The sequence below is a fragment of the Sesamum indicum genome, linkage group LG9 (assembly GCF_026168435.1).
Source record: "Sesamum indicum cultivar Baizhima isolate 11 linkage group LG9, ASM2616843v1, whole genome shotgun sequence".
Classification (NCBI taxonomy): Eukaryota; Viridiplantae; Streptophyta; class Magnoliopsida; order Lamiales; family Pedaliaceae; genus Sesamum; species Sesamum indicum.
In genome coordinates, this window is record NC_142665.1 from 992,092 (window position 1) to 1,007,398 (window position 15,307).

The 15,307-nt window shown below is 32.9% G+C and overlaps 3 protein-coding genes across 3 annotated transcripts; all 3 read right to left on the minus strand.

Annotated features, from left to right (window-relative positions):
• Positions 1 to 1,219: 1,219 nt before the first annotated feature.
• On the minus strand, positions 1,220 to 4,650 carry LOC105170043 (trichohyalin-like protein). Its single transcript, XM_011090633.3, has 4 exons — positions 4,357 to 4,650; positions 3,506 to 3,969; positions 3,259 to 3,378; positions 1,220 to 2,703 (listed from the first exon to the last, which is right to left on the minus strand). Exons 2-4 carry the CDS (start codon positions 3,950 to 3,952, stop codon positions 1,375 to 1,377), a joined length of 1,896 nt encoding a protein of 631 aa, XP_011088935.1. The 5' UTR covers positions 3,953 to 3,969; positions 4,357 to 4,650; the 3' UTR covers positions 1,220 to 1,374.
• A 3,350-nt stretch (positions 4,651 to 8,000) lies between these two features.
• Positions 8,001 to 9,157, minus strand: PSAO (photosystem I subunit O). Its single transcript, XM_011090632.3, has 4 exons — positions 8,967 to 9,157; positions 8,680 to 8,752; positions 8,361 to 8,540; positions 8,001 to 8,283 (listed from the first exon to the last, which is right to left on the minus strand). Exons 1-4 carry the CDS (start codon positions 9,064 to 9,066, stop codon positions 8,193 to 8,195), a joined length of 444 nt encoding a protein of 147 aa, XP_011088934.1. The 5' UTR covers positions 9,067 to 9,157; the 3' UTR covers positions 8,001 to 8,192.
• A 3,110-nt stretch (positions 9,158 to 12,267) lies between these two features.
• LOC105170233 (F-box protein At2g27310) lies at positions 12,268 to 13,714 on the minus strand. The gene has a single exon (XM_011090905.2). It carries the CDS (start codon positions 13,593 to 13,595, stop codon positions 12,579 to 12,581), a length of 1,017 nt encoding a protein of 338 aa, XP_011089207.1. The 5' UTR covers positions 13,596 to 13,714; the 3' UTR covers positions 12,268 to 12,578.
• Between the last annotated feature and the right edge of the window lie 1,593 nt (positions 13,715 to 15,307).

The following is a 15,307-nucleotide window of genomic DNA, read 5'->3' on the forward strand; positions in this document are numbered from 1 at the left end:
ACTTGTGACAATCATTCTTTGAATGAATACCATAAATCCATCTGATTACTGTAAGAAGAATGATGAGAACCATAAACAAATTGCAGAATAAAAAAAGAAGATGTTGAGATGGTTTTTGGGGATTTGGAAGTCCCATTTACAAGCCCTTAGCATCCAGCTGTAGTTGGCAATGATATGAGTGCATGTGGTCTAAATAATCCAAGACAGGTTATTATAGTTGCTTAGTATTGTTTGGGACATGATCCCTACAACATTTCTGGGGTGTCAGCCAGAAACACAGTCAAATATGCTGCTACACAAACCATGTTCTTTGTATGAGAACAGATTTGATGGGATTAAGAATGTGATGAATAAGATTTATTTATTTTGTGGTGGCCCTTGGAAGCTCTGATTTTTAAAGCTCAATCGTGGTAATGGTCAGAGCATACTGTCATCCTGAATCTGATAAAATGAAGAGCTTGAGCAGCTTTTAAGTATTAGAATTAGTTCTCCCTAGTTAGATGCGTGGACAAATTCATGGGATTTCGATCAAAACGGACAATGGATGTTGAATTATTGTTTTTGCTTATTGTGATCTGGATCATCGGTAACAAATCCAGAAAAGATAAGTTTAAGTATATAAACTCTTAGAATTAGATTTCTTGTTTGTTTAAGTTAAGATAATTGAAATGATTAAGCAGATAGAAAAGAATATTTAGTATTATTTGGTGGATGAGATTCTGACACTTGAATAGTAAGACGACTTCTATTCACTTTGACTTAAACAAGAGAGCGAGAAAGGATGTTGGGAAAGTTTTTCGTATTTGAAGTTGAAGAATGATGTGAGTTAACAATTTCAAATTCACAATTCATGTTGTGCTTACAGACTTTGGAGCTAAGGATTTAACAAAATCCTGTAGCTAAGAAGCTCAGAGAAGAATGTGGAAAAGCTTTTGGGGAGTGAGGAGCAATCCCTTTCACACTAATTAAAGCTGACATAATTCAGGTGTATTATGACACTTAAATGAAATGGGACCAGCAAAAATTAGTTCATGTACCAGATTATCAGAACATTACATGGTTAGAGCATTCAACTATGGGACATCAACATCAGTTCTCCACAAACAAGTCAACTCTTACTGAAAATATGGCCCCAGAAATTCAACACTGAGTCTCTCTGATTTCCCTTCTTTTGGAGAAGTGAATCAAGAACAAAAGCTGTGAATATCACAAAAATAAATAAAATAAATTATAACACTTTCATTGCCAGCAGAATGTACCATAATTTTATACACTTTAACTTTATGTAAACTATGAAAAACAAAATTCTGTTTACACTCTTCGACTCTAGCAACCAGAAAGAGTTGCTCCTTACCGAGATAAGGCGTAAATTTGCTAACCGTGGCATACCAACCCATTAGGATCCTTTGAGGAAAGGATCGGTTGGTCGACGTTTTGGCTGGGAGTGGCCAAGTCTTGAGACGACACCATTCTTGAACCGGAGACAATGTGGTCCCTGAGATCTTTGATCATGTTGTATCGCTCGAGTTCGTCCTCGACGTCCTGCTTCCAAGGCTGTGATGCAAATTCAAACAGTCCTCTCCTGTCAAACACATCTAGATTTTCTTGTTTATTGTTTGTGAATTCCCATCCTATTCCATCAGAAATGGTTGGTTTTGTTGTTTTCTCTTGAAAGGGCTTTCTCCCTTTACTCTTATCAACTGAATTCTTCTTTGTTTCATTCTTGATAGCATCACTCCATTGAAAGCTCTTGCTAATATCATCCACTGTTAGTTCGATTGAATGGAGGTCGCTCTCAGCTGAATCATCGTCGTCTTCCTCCTCGCCCTCCTCTTCTTTATTTGGTGCTACGACATCTTCTTTATCTTTGTCTTGGTACTGGCAGGAGCCTGGCAACGTTTCCCTCAAATATTTCTCAAGCTCCTTAATTTTGTCATAGCTTGGGGAGCCATCTGCTTGTTCTTCACCTGTCTTGGACTTCAAATAGGCCTCGAGTTCATTCCTCAGATTGTCAACAAGTGCATTTTTCTCCTCAAATTGATACTTTGCTTCCAAGAGCTTCATCTGCACTCTTTCCTCACGTAATACATCGGCCAATTGAAGCATTTCGCGCTCTTTTTCCACCTCTTCTCGGACTTTTGCAGATTGCTTCTTCAGCTCCTCCACCTCAGCCCGATCTTCGCCTATGCCTCTAGCCAACTCGTCACATACTTGCTCTAATATTTGTCGTGCCCTCTTTTCGCTCTCAAGATCTTTCGCTTGCTTCGACAGGGATGCCTTTGTCTCCGCTAACTCTCTCCCCAGCTTCTTGTTCAGTCTCTCAGTCTGTCGCCTCAGCTTCTTCTCTGTCTCGAGCTCTCCAGCTATAGATGTGATGGCGCTGCGAATCCTGTCTTGTTCTTTTAACTTCCACACCATCTTTTCCTCCTCAAACTGTTTCAACAGAACTTCAATCTCACTCCGGCTTGCCTTTTGTTCTTGGATTAGTTTACAGACATGGATACACGCCCGATCAAGCTCAAATTTCAGGGCTGAGAAAAGGGACAAGCTTGTGGAGTTCTGATCTTCAAGATGGCATATACGACTCATTACTTTGAGCAGTTCTTTGGAAGTTACAAGGCCATTGTATACATCCTTAAGACGATTCTTTGTTCCAATTATATGTCTGCATGGACTCCGGGCAGGATTTTGTGTCTGATCAACCTGCATATACTATGTTAATTAACAGTACAGCTTCTTGAGAACATCATTTTCCAGAAAGAAGAAAAAGTCGATAGGAAGAAGACGGAATCTTGTGGGGGATTTTATGCATCTAATGCGTCAACAATCACACGACAAGTGAAAACGTCGAAAGTATTTAGTGATATATGTAAGGAGACAACCATATGACATGTTGGCTTTTGTGGTGGCCATAGAAAACCAAGCCCATGTTCTCTGTTCCATCCTAGAAATGTAGGATTTTGTCCATTTCTTAGCAACAGTAGCTCCAACAGTAATAACGCATTAAAATCAATAGAAACACATTTAATTCAGGAAAAAGAATTTGAAACTGTTTATCAAGCTAGATACTAAAAATCAAGAAAACGACTTCTAAACGTTAAAAATGTAGCTTTCTGCTTGTGTAAACAATCAAATGCTTGATTTCATCTAACTCTGAAATTGGACTGTCTTTTGAGACATATGTGTCAAAGAAAGAAAAAAAATCTGAACCAACTAACAGAAGTTTCATGCTTTAAATCGTTAATCATAAATAATTACCTCCACCATGCAATTATGGAGAGACTTGGCCCCTCCAAGATCACAATTAACCTGCAGAAGTTTTTGAGAACCTGCTGATGCTCTCCTTCTATGGCTGCCAACTTTAGGTGGATCCATTCTCTGCAAATTGCAAACCGAAGAGCACAAAAGAAACATCAATACAATCTTCAGAATTTAATCCTAGCATCTACATATCTCATTGATATGACTTGAGAAGCCAATTATGTCCAAGTAATTACAACCCCACCTCAGAAACAGGACTATGAAACAGATCAGACAAAGCAAGAACCATTGATCCCAATTTCGACGACTGCAAACTCCTTTCTTTCCTAACAACTCCCATTTCATCCTCCAAACTCTCCCTTTTCCCTCTTGGTGAAGGCCAACCATCAATCTCCCACAGAGTGGCAGCCAGTTTCCGGGCTGACACCGACAACTCTTTGGCCCTTTCACCACCTTTTGCAGCCAGATACTTGAATACCTTATCATTTTCCAGTGATGGTGACTTTGAACCCATCATTTTCCACATTGGCACCGGAGTGGTTGATCCCACTCTTTTCCCCACCAAAAAAGCGCGCTTTAAACGGTAATTCTGCACTAATGATGATGAAGATGATGAGGAACAACCCCTCTTCCTCACTTTGCATTTCCTCCCTCCAATTTTCACATCCACATTCAAGTTTTGCCTTGGCATTCTCCACAACTACAAACCTATGTTTTTAGTACACTAAACGTTATTCTACAGTACAGGTATTCAATTGTAAAAGAGTACTAGGATGCTATATATATATATATATATATATATTTCAAGAATCAACTGTTTAGCAGTATATATATATACACACATATGTGGGTGACAGCCAAGATTCACCCACAAAGCAAATCCCAAGAATCACTCCAATCAAAAAAATCTTGAAGTTTAAACAGATCTAAAGCCAAAAATGAGCTCATACTAGTACCAACTTTGATTGATCAACCCCCTCTTTTGAAACTGATCTTTTTGCTGGAGAATAACTGTCAAAGATTGTTCTAAAATGCTTTTTAAGCAGTCAAAAAAGAAGGGTTTAAACACTACTGGGAAGATTTGAAGGTACGTACCCGTTATTTAATTTTGGTGTGTCTTTTTGGAGTGGGGGAGATGATATTGATATTGATGGCATGCAAATTTGAGCCCTTTGTAAAGTTGGGCCGTGATTTCAAACTTCCAGAGAGGGAAAAGAAAAGAGAAACATGTGATTGTGAGAGAGTAGTTGGAAATGAGGCAACTGTCAAAGCTTCATCTTCAAGAGAGAGAGAGAGAGAGAGAAAGAAAGAGTTTTCAACAAGTGAATCTGCTAGCCTTTTACATGGAAAAGGGAAAGTATGAGAGTGAGGGTGAGAGAGAGAGAGAAATGGGAGTTATGGCTTGTGATATAAAGAGAAGAAGACGACGTGGCATACACGTGAGCATTGAGCACCATAGGATACCTGTATCACCGCCACACCCGATTTACCCACTCCCATTCCATTGCCTCTTTCCATTATTCAACTTGAGGGTAATTAGTCATCCTCCCACACAATTTTCGCCACTATATAAAAAAAAAATTGGTATGAGATGATAAAAGAAAAAATTATTAAAATAAATAAATTATAATAATTATGAAAAAATAAAGTAAGAGAAAAATGTGAGGTAGTGGATAGTTAAACCAAAATAAATAATTATAAAATTATTAAAAAAATACTAAAATTACTAATCTGATCAAATATTTTTAAAAAAAGAAAAAAATAAAATAATAGGTAAATCAAGACAATCTAAAATTGATACAATCAAAGAGTTTTCTTTTATAATAGTATAAATAATCACAATATTGTAATGTGTGATGGAATATTTTTACTAAAACACCATATAATAAAAAAAATTAAAAGTATATCAACACTAAAACTTTATGTTATATTCATACATTGTAATATTATCATTATTCAATATTTGATATCTAATTCATAGAAAACAATTTGGTACATGAAAATAAATACTTAATCTGCATGCATTGATTATTCCGGTTCAAAAAATTTTCTTTTCTTTTATGATCAATTACCTTTTTCTGTATTGTAAAATTAATTAATAATATATATATATATGTGAAGTGTAAAATATGTTGATCATTTGTAATGTACGTATATTACAATCATAGAATTATTTATAATGTACGTATATTACAATCATAGAATTATTTACAATGTACGTATATTACAATCATAAATTATTTGCAATGTACGTATATTACAATTATAGAATTATTTGTAATGTACGTATATTGCAAGTAGTAGTTAGAAACACATAATTCACCTACATACTAATAAACAAATAGTGTTGCATTTCCAAATTGTTTGCATTGTGATATGTAAAAAATGCATAGTTGCAAACTTTGACTACTTACCTTCTCTGCATTTACACTTGCTTGCTTCCCCCATGTTTTATGCACAGATCAATACCCCACAAATTTTGCTATTCAACCCCTCTATTCTTTCCAATTATCAATTTAATATTCTTTTTTTTTATTTGTTTATTGGTTTGTTCAAAATTCAAATTAACCTTTGCTTGCTACCAAAATTGGAAAGAATTCCATCCCTATGTCTTGTTGAGTGGACTCTTTACTTAGGGTTCAAGATTTAAAATTATGAAAGCAAAGGGATATGAAACTTGCCAAGACTTATGCCTACCTTTGTGCATATATTTAGCTCATTCTGATTTATTTATTATTCAATGCATCTAAATCCCTTTAAACATAATTAATGTTGTCATTATAAAGTATATGTACTATTTATATTGAATAAACATAGACGAAAAAAAATACTTTTTAATTATAAAGTCCTCACAAAGAAATATAAAAAAAAATGAAATAATTTAGGGTCTTTGGTTGATATTTTTATTATAGAGGACCGTAACATATGACACGGCCTTTCTTAATCGACGATGCATTTTAATAAAAGAATACTAAAGGAACGAGGGGGTGAAAATGAGAAATTTTGAAAGAAGAGGGGGGTTGTATGAAAATAAATAGGGTGGGGCACAATAATTGCAGACTACAATAATTAAGTTTAAATGGCAGAAAGAAAAGTAGGGGGAAACTGAAGGTGAGGATGGGGTGGGGGTGGGGGCCCATCAACGGCTGAAAAAAGAGGAAATGCCACGGATTTGTAGGGTTATTTTATTTTCAGAATTAGGGAATCAGAAATTTCCATAAAACACCCACATACTGATAATAATTTGGGGCCCTATCACATGCCCCCTGCCCACATGACTACCCCACCCCACATATCTATATCAATTCCTTTTTCATTTTTTATGATAATTTTTGGAAAAGAATATTCACCAGAAAAATATTAAATGACATATATTAAGTCAAATTAATATCATATGAATCTTACTGTTAATGTGCTGATATCACATGTTCCATGTAAGAATTTTAACTTTTTCAAATATATATATATATATATATAAATTTTTGTTGCACGATTTATAATATGTTGATTGATTTAAACTTATCGATATATTTTTTAAAAAAATATGATCCATTAATTATAGATTAGGAAAATTAAGAACCAGTATTGATCCTCCTATTAATCAAGAATCATTGTCCTTTATCTCGTTCATATCCCAATAAGTATAATTTTTTTAAAAAAAAAATCGAAATATCCCTAATAATATATATATATATATATAATTAATAATTAAATTTATTTATTTTGGTTGGAGCACATGATGAAGGGTGTGAGTCTTGGTTGACCAAGTGACATGTTAGCGAGTTTGTCATCATGTTTGTGGTCATAGATTGATCATGTATATGTATATTTATTAATTTAAGCAAATAGGGAATTAATTGGAGTGGGTTAATTAGGACCAATTTGGCATTGAATAGCTCATTAAAACGTGCCTCAATTATTGAACATATCATTTGAACTATTAAACAAGGGGGATTTGGTATTTGTTCTAATTAATTAATGCTTTGATTATTTTATTTGGTTAAACATGCTCAAATCAAGCAAAATATTGGCCTATTTTCATTCATTAAAAATTTAAAAATTGCATCAAGCTTGTATTTTTCTTAGTGTAAATAATGTATACGTATTTTTATTGAAAATGGTAGTTTCTAATTAATTAGTAGCTGATATGATACGATGATTATTGTGATCTTTTATTTTATTTTTTTACCTAAACAAAAATGAAATATGTACTTATTAATTGTATGAATACTAATGATGTGTTTATTAATTAATATGTTTTACTTTTTGAGGATAACAATTCCTTAATTTTATTCACTTACATACATACACTTTAAACTTGAAAGCTGAAAGTGAAAGGTAATGTGGATATCTTACTGAGCCCCAATCGCCAATATTCGTTAATGGGCTAATTTTGGGCTTACAGACGAATTTGGGCCGTATTGGGCACACAGTTGGGCTAATTTTGGCAAAATTCTTTAATATTGAGCATTTTAACATTTTTCTTTGAAAACAAGAGAAAAGAAATTGCTGATGCATGATGTTTAAATACAATTATTGTCATACATGTATGGTGAGCTCCATATGAGTTTCTTTAGTGGTTTTAATTATTAATGCGCTTTTTGTTTTTAATAGAAATATTTAAATAGTTTTAATTTGAATCCAAATAAAATTCAATATTAATCGTAAATTATTTGGGGACAGTTCTCACATCAACATATATAGAATCAAACACATAACTTTCTGAAAAGAAGCAGGCATTGGCATGTAAACTTTGCGCTGGTTATTATATTTTGGCCATTATACTTAACAACACAAACAACAAGTAATGTAAAATGCGTGCACAATATATACCAATAAATTACTAGGATGAAAAATGATTCTCAAAAGTAATATATTATGATACATAATGAACACGCAGAATTAACATCAAAGTCATCCATCCATCCATCTTAGAAGTAATCCTCAGTCCTTCCCTTAAACCCAATCTGCCCAAATGTGAGGGTGAGGAACAATCCCAAGTGCCAGCAAACCAACCACAACCTGACAATTTTATTATGCAAACAATTAAATTAAATTAAATTATAATTAATTGGAAAAGGTAATTGGTTAGCAGTTACCAGAATGGGGAAGTGAGGGCAGGTCCAGTGGGGAAGTGGGCGAGCTCAGTGCCGATGCTCGAGAAGAAGAGGCCAGTCAAGCTGTTGCCGTTGATGGCTGGAATGCTTGATGGTGCAATCCACCCGATGAGACCAAACCCAATCACATTCAGGTCCCTTCGCAGCCAGTCTCTCTCGAAGCTTCATTCATATCATATCACATCATATATAATTGTAAATTTTCATAATTGGAGTTTAATTTCATCAACAAAATTACATTTACGTCTATATATATAGTAAATAGTGGTCATGATTTTGTATATGTGTATATATATGTTACCATGTGAATTTTCCTCCTGAGGCTTGTGCTACTCTTAGAGGGTTCCTCGTAGTCACCGGAGATTTTAAGAATCCTAAACCAAAATTAAACAACATTTTAACAATATTTATGTATAATTGACGTTTAAGTGCATGATACATGTACAGAAACAACAACCTAGTATGTAGCAAAAGAATTACAATTTTTCAAAAAAATACTAAACAATCACAACTATTCATGTACATATTTGTTATTTCAACAATTATCCTGAAATGGGACAAAACTGCAACATGAGTATATATAGGTACCTGAAGAAAGGTTTAGAGGTTTGTTTGGGGAATTAGAGAAGGTTGAAGTGCCCAATCCCACAACATGAGTTGTAGCCATAGCAGCAGCAGCAGCAGACATTTTTGTGGGTTTGGTGAATTAGAATGAGATGAGTATAATGTGAGATGTTGTGAGTTTAAGGGAAGAAAGTGGTGGGGTGGGATTTGAGTATTGGGATATTTGATCAGCAAATCTAAATCTGTGGTGATTGGGGGAGTGTTGAGATTGGACATTGGAGTGTGGAAGAATGATGTTTTGCCATGTGGATTTAAGTGGATAATATGCCGGTCTTGGTGCTGCCTTAGGATATATATATACAACTATACATTGCATGACTCAGCAGCAGGTGCTGCTGTTTTTGTCCCCATTTACTTTTATCCAATTATATATATATGATAATAAGTTATTTATATATATATATATATATAGAATTTTTATTTTTTTGATTAAGTACTGTCTCTACAAGTATATAAAAAGAACTATGGTATGATATGAAGATAAAAAAACATTTAATGAATAGAAATAATTATGATGTGAGGGGATGAAAAAAAAAAAAGAGTTTTTGAGAAGAAAAAATATATAGTAAGGTGAGAGGGAAAAAAAATTAGTTGTAGATTTTTAAAAAATATGAAAGTTTGTAAATATATATATATATATATATGAAAAAGTAAGGTGAGAGAAAAATATGGAGTAATGGGTGCAAAAAAAAAATTATAATTGTGTGTAATAAGGTGTGAGGAAAACGTTGAGTAGTGCATGAGAAAAAAATATATACAATTGAATTTTTTTTAAAAAAATATTAAAATTACTATTGAGACTAATTTTTTTTAAGAGAAGAAGTAAAATAATGTATATATTTGATTATTTAAAAATTAGTACAATAAATTTTTTTGTTCATAATAATATAATTTAATCAATGATAACTGCAATTTCACTTATTCATTATGTGGTTTATTTGAGATGAGATGGACTTCATAGATTAGAATTTTTAAAAAAGAAAAATTAATTTGATTCAAGTAATTAATCGCATGACATCTTGTACTATTTACTACGTCATGTCATGGCACGGCACGGACAGAGTTATATGTATACGTATATTTGTGAATCATTTCACTTAAATTTACATTATTTTTATATTTTTGAATTTGAATTTTTGTTTTTGGGCTGATGGGAAAGGCCTATCCGACAACTTAATAAACAAATACTTGTTTCAAAATGGGCCTGGGCCCATGTACTTGCATACACTTCCAGCATATATGACTTAAACAATATCCTATTTCTCCTACCTAGTCTTTATTGTTTTTTTTTTTTTTTTTAAACAGTAATTATATAATTACATCAATACATTAAGAAACCTGAGTCTTAACCTAGGTTGGGATATAATTGCTCACTCTATATTGATTCAGATGTAATATAGACATCAGAATTCTTGCAATTTCTACTAATCCTTTAGCAACAAAACACTTCTTTTTTTTTTTTTTTTGGTGTTTGCATAAAAATCACAAAAAAAAAGAATAAAAATTAAGGGTCCCACTAAGAATAGGAATGGGAAAAAAAAATTAAAAAAAATGGTGATGGAAAAAGATAGTTGGGAAAGAATCCCACATGGTGAGTGGTGACATCAATAGACCCAATATGTGGATTTTGTGGATCAATTTTCCAGATATTTCCATATTTTTGAACCAAAATTTTCAGATTTTCTGCTCAAAACTAAATTTCATTTTATAAAACCTATTTATCTATACTATTGTATATATAAATGTATATATATATATGCCCATATACACTCACAAATTATATATAGTTAGTGATGTCATCACACTAACTTAAGTTTTTTCTTTTTTGAAATGTGATTAATTATTGGTTTGTATACTTTATTTATATATAAAAAATATTTATTATATGCATGTAGAGATTGCATGCTCCGGTCAAAAGAAACCATCATTTGGAATCTGTAAATAACATTTTTTAATGTATTAAGCGACCATTTTTACCTAAAAGTTTAAATCATTAAAGAACGGAACATTTAATGTTAAATATCCTAATACAACCCCTCATGTGCTAACCCTGCACATGAATCTTTCTTTTGATAAATGGGTGGGAATAATTTTTTATTTGGCCTGATTCTGATACCATGTTAAAAGACTATCTTATTTAAAATTTAAATTATTAAAGAGGATAATATTATTTAATATCTCAACAATTACATACACAGTTATATTATAAATATGAATCAATATATTAATTACCAATACTATTTGATTATAATTTATAATACATTTACAATTATTATAAATAAAATAGATAAAGAAATAAACTATATTAATACGGTTCAAACCCGGCATGCAAGTTGTTATGGTCATGTAATTAATTTGGTGACTAAATTAAGGTTCATTAGGTTTCTTGAGGTGGGCATTGCCGTCCTTCTGTTTGAACATTTATGGAGTGACAAAACAATCGCCTAACATTTATTAATCACATTACTAGTGTGCCATACACTCAAATCTATATTTTTAAAAATTAATTTTTATTTTCAAAGTTGTACTCTAATTAACAAAGTAAAAAATATTAAAAATAAAAAATAAAAAAGTTATAAGGAGTTAAAAATTAATAGAAAATGAACAAAGTGGGCAATTTGGTAATAAAAACTAAAAATAATCACATAAGATATGCAAAGAATGCTCTACCTTAATACGCGACTGTTCGCTTTTTCTTTTAAGTATACACCAATTACGATAAGTATATTATACTTAATTGTATTAATTTAGATTCAATCAAATTTTATTTGAATTAAAATCTCTCATACGTCCAGATCACTAAGTATGTATTAAACAGACTGAACAGACAACTGAACAACTTTAATTCTTAAATAAGTTAAATGTACGCACAATCACGTCCCTTTATTATTAATTAAATCTTGTACTTACCAGAGAAATTGAAACATAAAAATCAAGAGCCCCTTCTGCCAAATTTGGGATGATACATTTTTAAAAAAGTAAAAAATAAATAGTTTTGACTTCATTGATCATCATTGTAGATAAAGATATATACATTAAAAGAATTTGGATAATTTCAATACCGATCATCTCAAATTTGGGAAGATCCAACGGACATACTTATGTCACACTCGTCTTTCACAAAATTAGAAAAACATGAGAATAACGATCAATGTTATAATTATTTCTTGAAATGGTAACAAATTTTTTTCTTTGACATGAAGTATTGTTTGATTTGAACTATATATACTTAATGTCTAAAGAACGAGTCCATCAACAAACCCAATTGAAATATAAAATCAAAATCATCTTTTATAACAAATTATGAATTTACAATCTTACCAAAAGGTGTAACCACAGTCCCACTCCTTACCTATGGAAAGAATATACTATGAATACCAAGGATATTATATCTTGATCCAAATCCAGCTTTAGACAGATAATGGGTTCGTTTTCAAGCTTATACATACTATCTACAAACACCCCATCAATCGAAAAACCTATTTATATGCAAGTTTTTGAGAATATCAAAGTATCACCCCTAAACTTTTAACTACCTACATTTAACTGTACTAACTGTAACTATTCACTAACTCATCATCTCCACATGAAAAATATCCAAATTGCAAAGAAAATCAATATTCCGGCGGATATACACACCATGTCCAAACCCTTCTCTCTCCTCTGCTTTCTCTCTCTACACCCTGCCTTCACCCTCAAGAACATCTCGTATATCTCTGTCTCCTTTTCGCCGTCACTTCGCCGCCGCTGCCCCTCCATCGCCGCCCCCAAAATTTCCACACTCTCCTTTCCACCCACAATCTTCCCTTCCATCTCCTCTACATACATGCTTACCTCTCTCACCCGCACTTCCCCGCCGTCTTCCTTCCCCCCGCAGGTTACCACCACCGCGCACTGGACCAGTCCCCCGCCGCCGTCCCCCATCACTGTGGCGTACCGCACCTGTATGTCATCTGTCAGCCAGTGCCGACGAACCTCCACCGCCTTCCGGCTCGCCAGATTAACCGCCCGTCTCTTGTCGGGGTCGATCAGAATCCAGCTAACTCTCAGGCGTTCCTCGGCGCGTGCCATGAGCGTGCGGTCGTCGGGTTTCAACGGCGTCGGCACCGTTTCTTTCGGGTCTAAAAGCTCCAGCCTGAACGGCGTATTCAGAAACCAGGCCGAGAGCGTCTCTGTTACCAGGACTTTGGAGTATATTAGCTTGTCTTCGTAGTAAATATCCACCGCCGAGATTAATTTAACCGTATCTGGCAGACGACGCTGATGAGTTTCCCGACGGAACTGGTGGTGGCGGAGGGCGGGAAAGGCGTCGGAGTAGAAAGAGCGGTGGGCGGAGGGGAAGGCGGAGATGGCGTCGCGGACACGGGGGTCGGTGGTGGAGGGCCAGGTGGAGTTGCAAATGTCCTTCCAGAGGCAATCGTCGTTGCATAAAGAGAGTAATTGAGGGGAAGCGCAGGTGGTGGAGGCGAGAGTGGGGCCGTCGAGCCTGTTGAGGATATGGGATTGAATAATGTCAGGATGGATGGCGGTGATGATGGTGGTGGTGCCTCCGCCCTGACCAGCGGCGGAGCTGGTGGTAGAAGAAGACGACATGGATATACAACGTTGTGGATTGGGCAGGCAAAAAAGTGTCCGAATGAGTGAGTAGTAATAAGGAAGACAGGGATTTTATAGCAGTTTACAACTTGACTTTGACATTTCTCCTGTCCAATGTTGGAGTTCTACGCTACGCCAACTATGTAATTTTTAATTAGATTTTTATTAAAAAAAATGAACACATTATATAATTCACTACTTCAACATATTATTAATTAATATAATTAGTTCATCATAATAAATGATAATTAAAGATACTATTCAAGTAAATAAATTATTATTATTATGTTATGGAGCATAATTAATATTGTGATTCCGCCAATTTCTTTCTTTTCAATATTAACGGCCATCAATCAAAATATTGTTTGACTAAATTTATTTAAAAAAGTATTTAATGCATCTTTTTTTAGTGATATCAGCATTTTTTTGTATAAAAATATCTGGAAAGCAAACGGCAATTTAAGAGATTACTATATATAGTGTTTTTCTTTTTTAAATCATATATATATATATAGAATTTGTATATTTTGATTATCCTTTAAAAAAGATTAATTTATTGGTATTTGTTTTTTTATTTTGCTTTATTCATTTATTATTACATAATGTCATGATAAAAATAATTTTGAGGCCTCAATTATGTAAAGGAAGGTAATTAAAGTGTTGTGGGGCTCTTTCTGTTTATATTCAAATTATAAACCCAACTTCTGTTAAAAAAATAAAAAATAAATCATATTCCAAAATTTAATCATTAAGAAAAATATTTATTTAGTTAAATCTCGTTTGGAGATATGATTATCCCCAACAATACATAAGGAATATTAATTAATTAGCTATAGATCAGTACCATAAAATAGGTGATATATTAATTATTACATAAATTAAATTACTTCGAGCTTGATTTATTAAATATAATTAATAAGTAAAATATGAACATAATTTTTTCGATAAACCCTTGAAAGATGGATCCGATCATTGAAAGAACAATATGATATGTTCGCAAGTCAATTTACCTCAACTTGGTGAAAAACTACTCATCATTCAACTTAAATTCAATTAATAGTCTTCCCAATCTCAAATATATTCGGAATTTTTTTTTTATTATTTTTACCGTTCGATGAAAAATTAAAACATTATTGACTACTAATATATTCAACTCGATTCGATTTATTTAAAATCCTCTACCCACAATAAAAGTTCTTCCTTCAACATATTTGAAAAATACTATATTGTTATTACTATGTATGCCATTTATTAAGTTTTGAGGTCCTAGAGTAACTATTTTAGTTGATAAAATGTTGAGTTTCTACAAATACTCTTGTTTTAATTATTTTTTTTTCTTTTCACAAATAACTATTTTTTAATCAATATTGATGAATTATTAAATTAAATAAATATAGTAAAATTTAAAATGTTTCACAACACACACATACACCGTTTGAGAGTGGTTACGCCCTAATTGCTGCAATTAGTGTCAAAGAGTTTTCTTGAACTAAAAGTGATGAATTATTATTAATTAAAATAAATTGATTACAATCATTTTTGTCAGATATTAATATCTAATCAAAATCGTTACAACAATTATACTCTAATAAATAAAATCTGAATAAACTAACTCTATTCAACACCTACTATTACTTTAGAAATAACACACCTATTATTCAACGAATACAACAATTCACGCATAAGACTAAGTTGAATCATGAAATCTC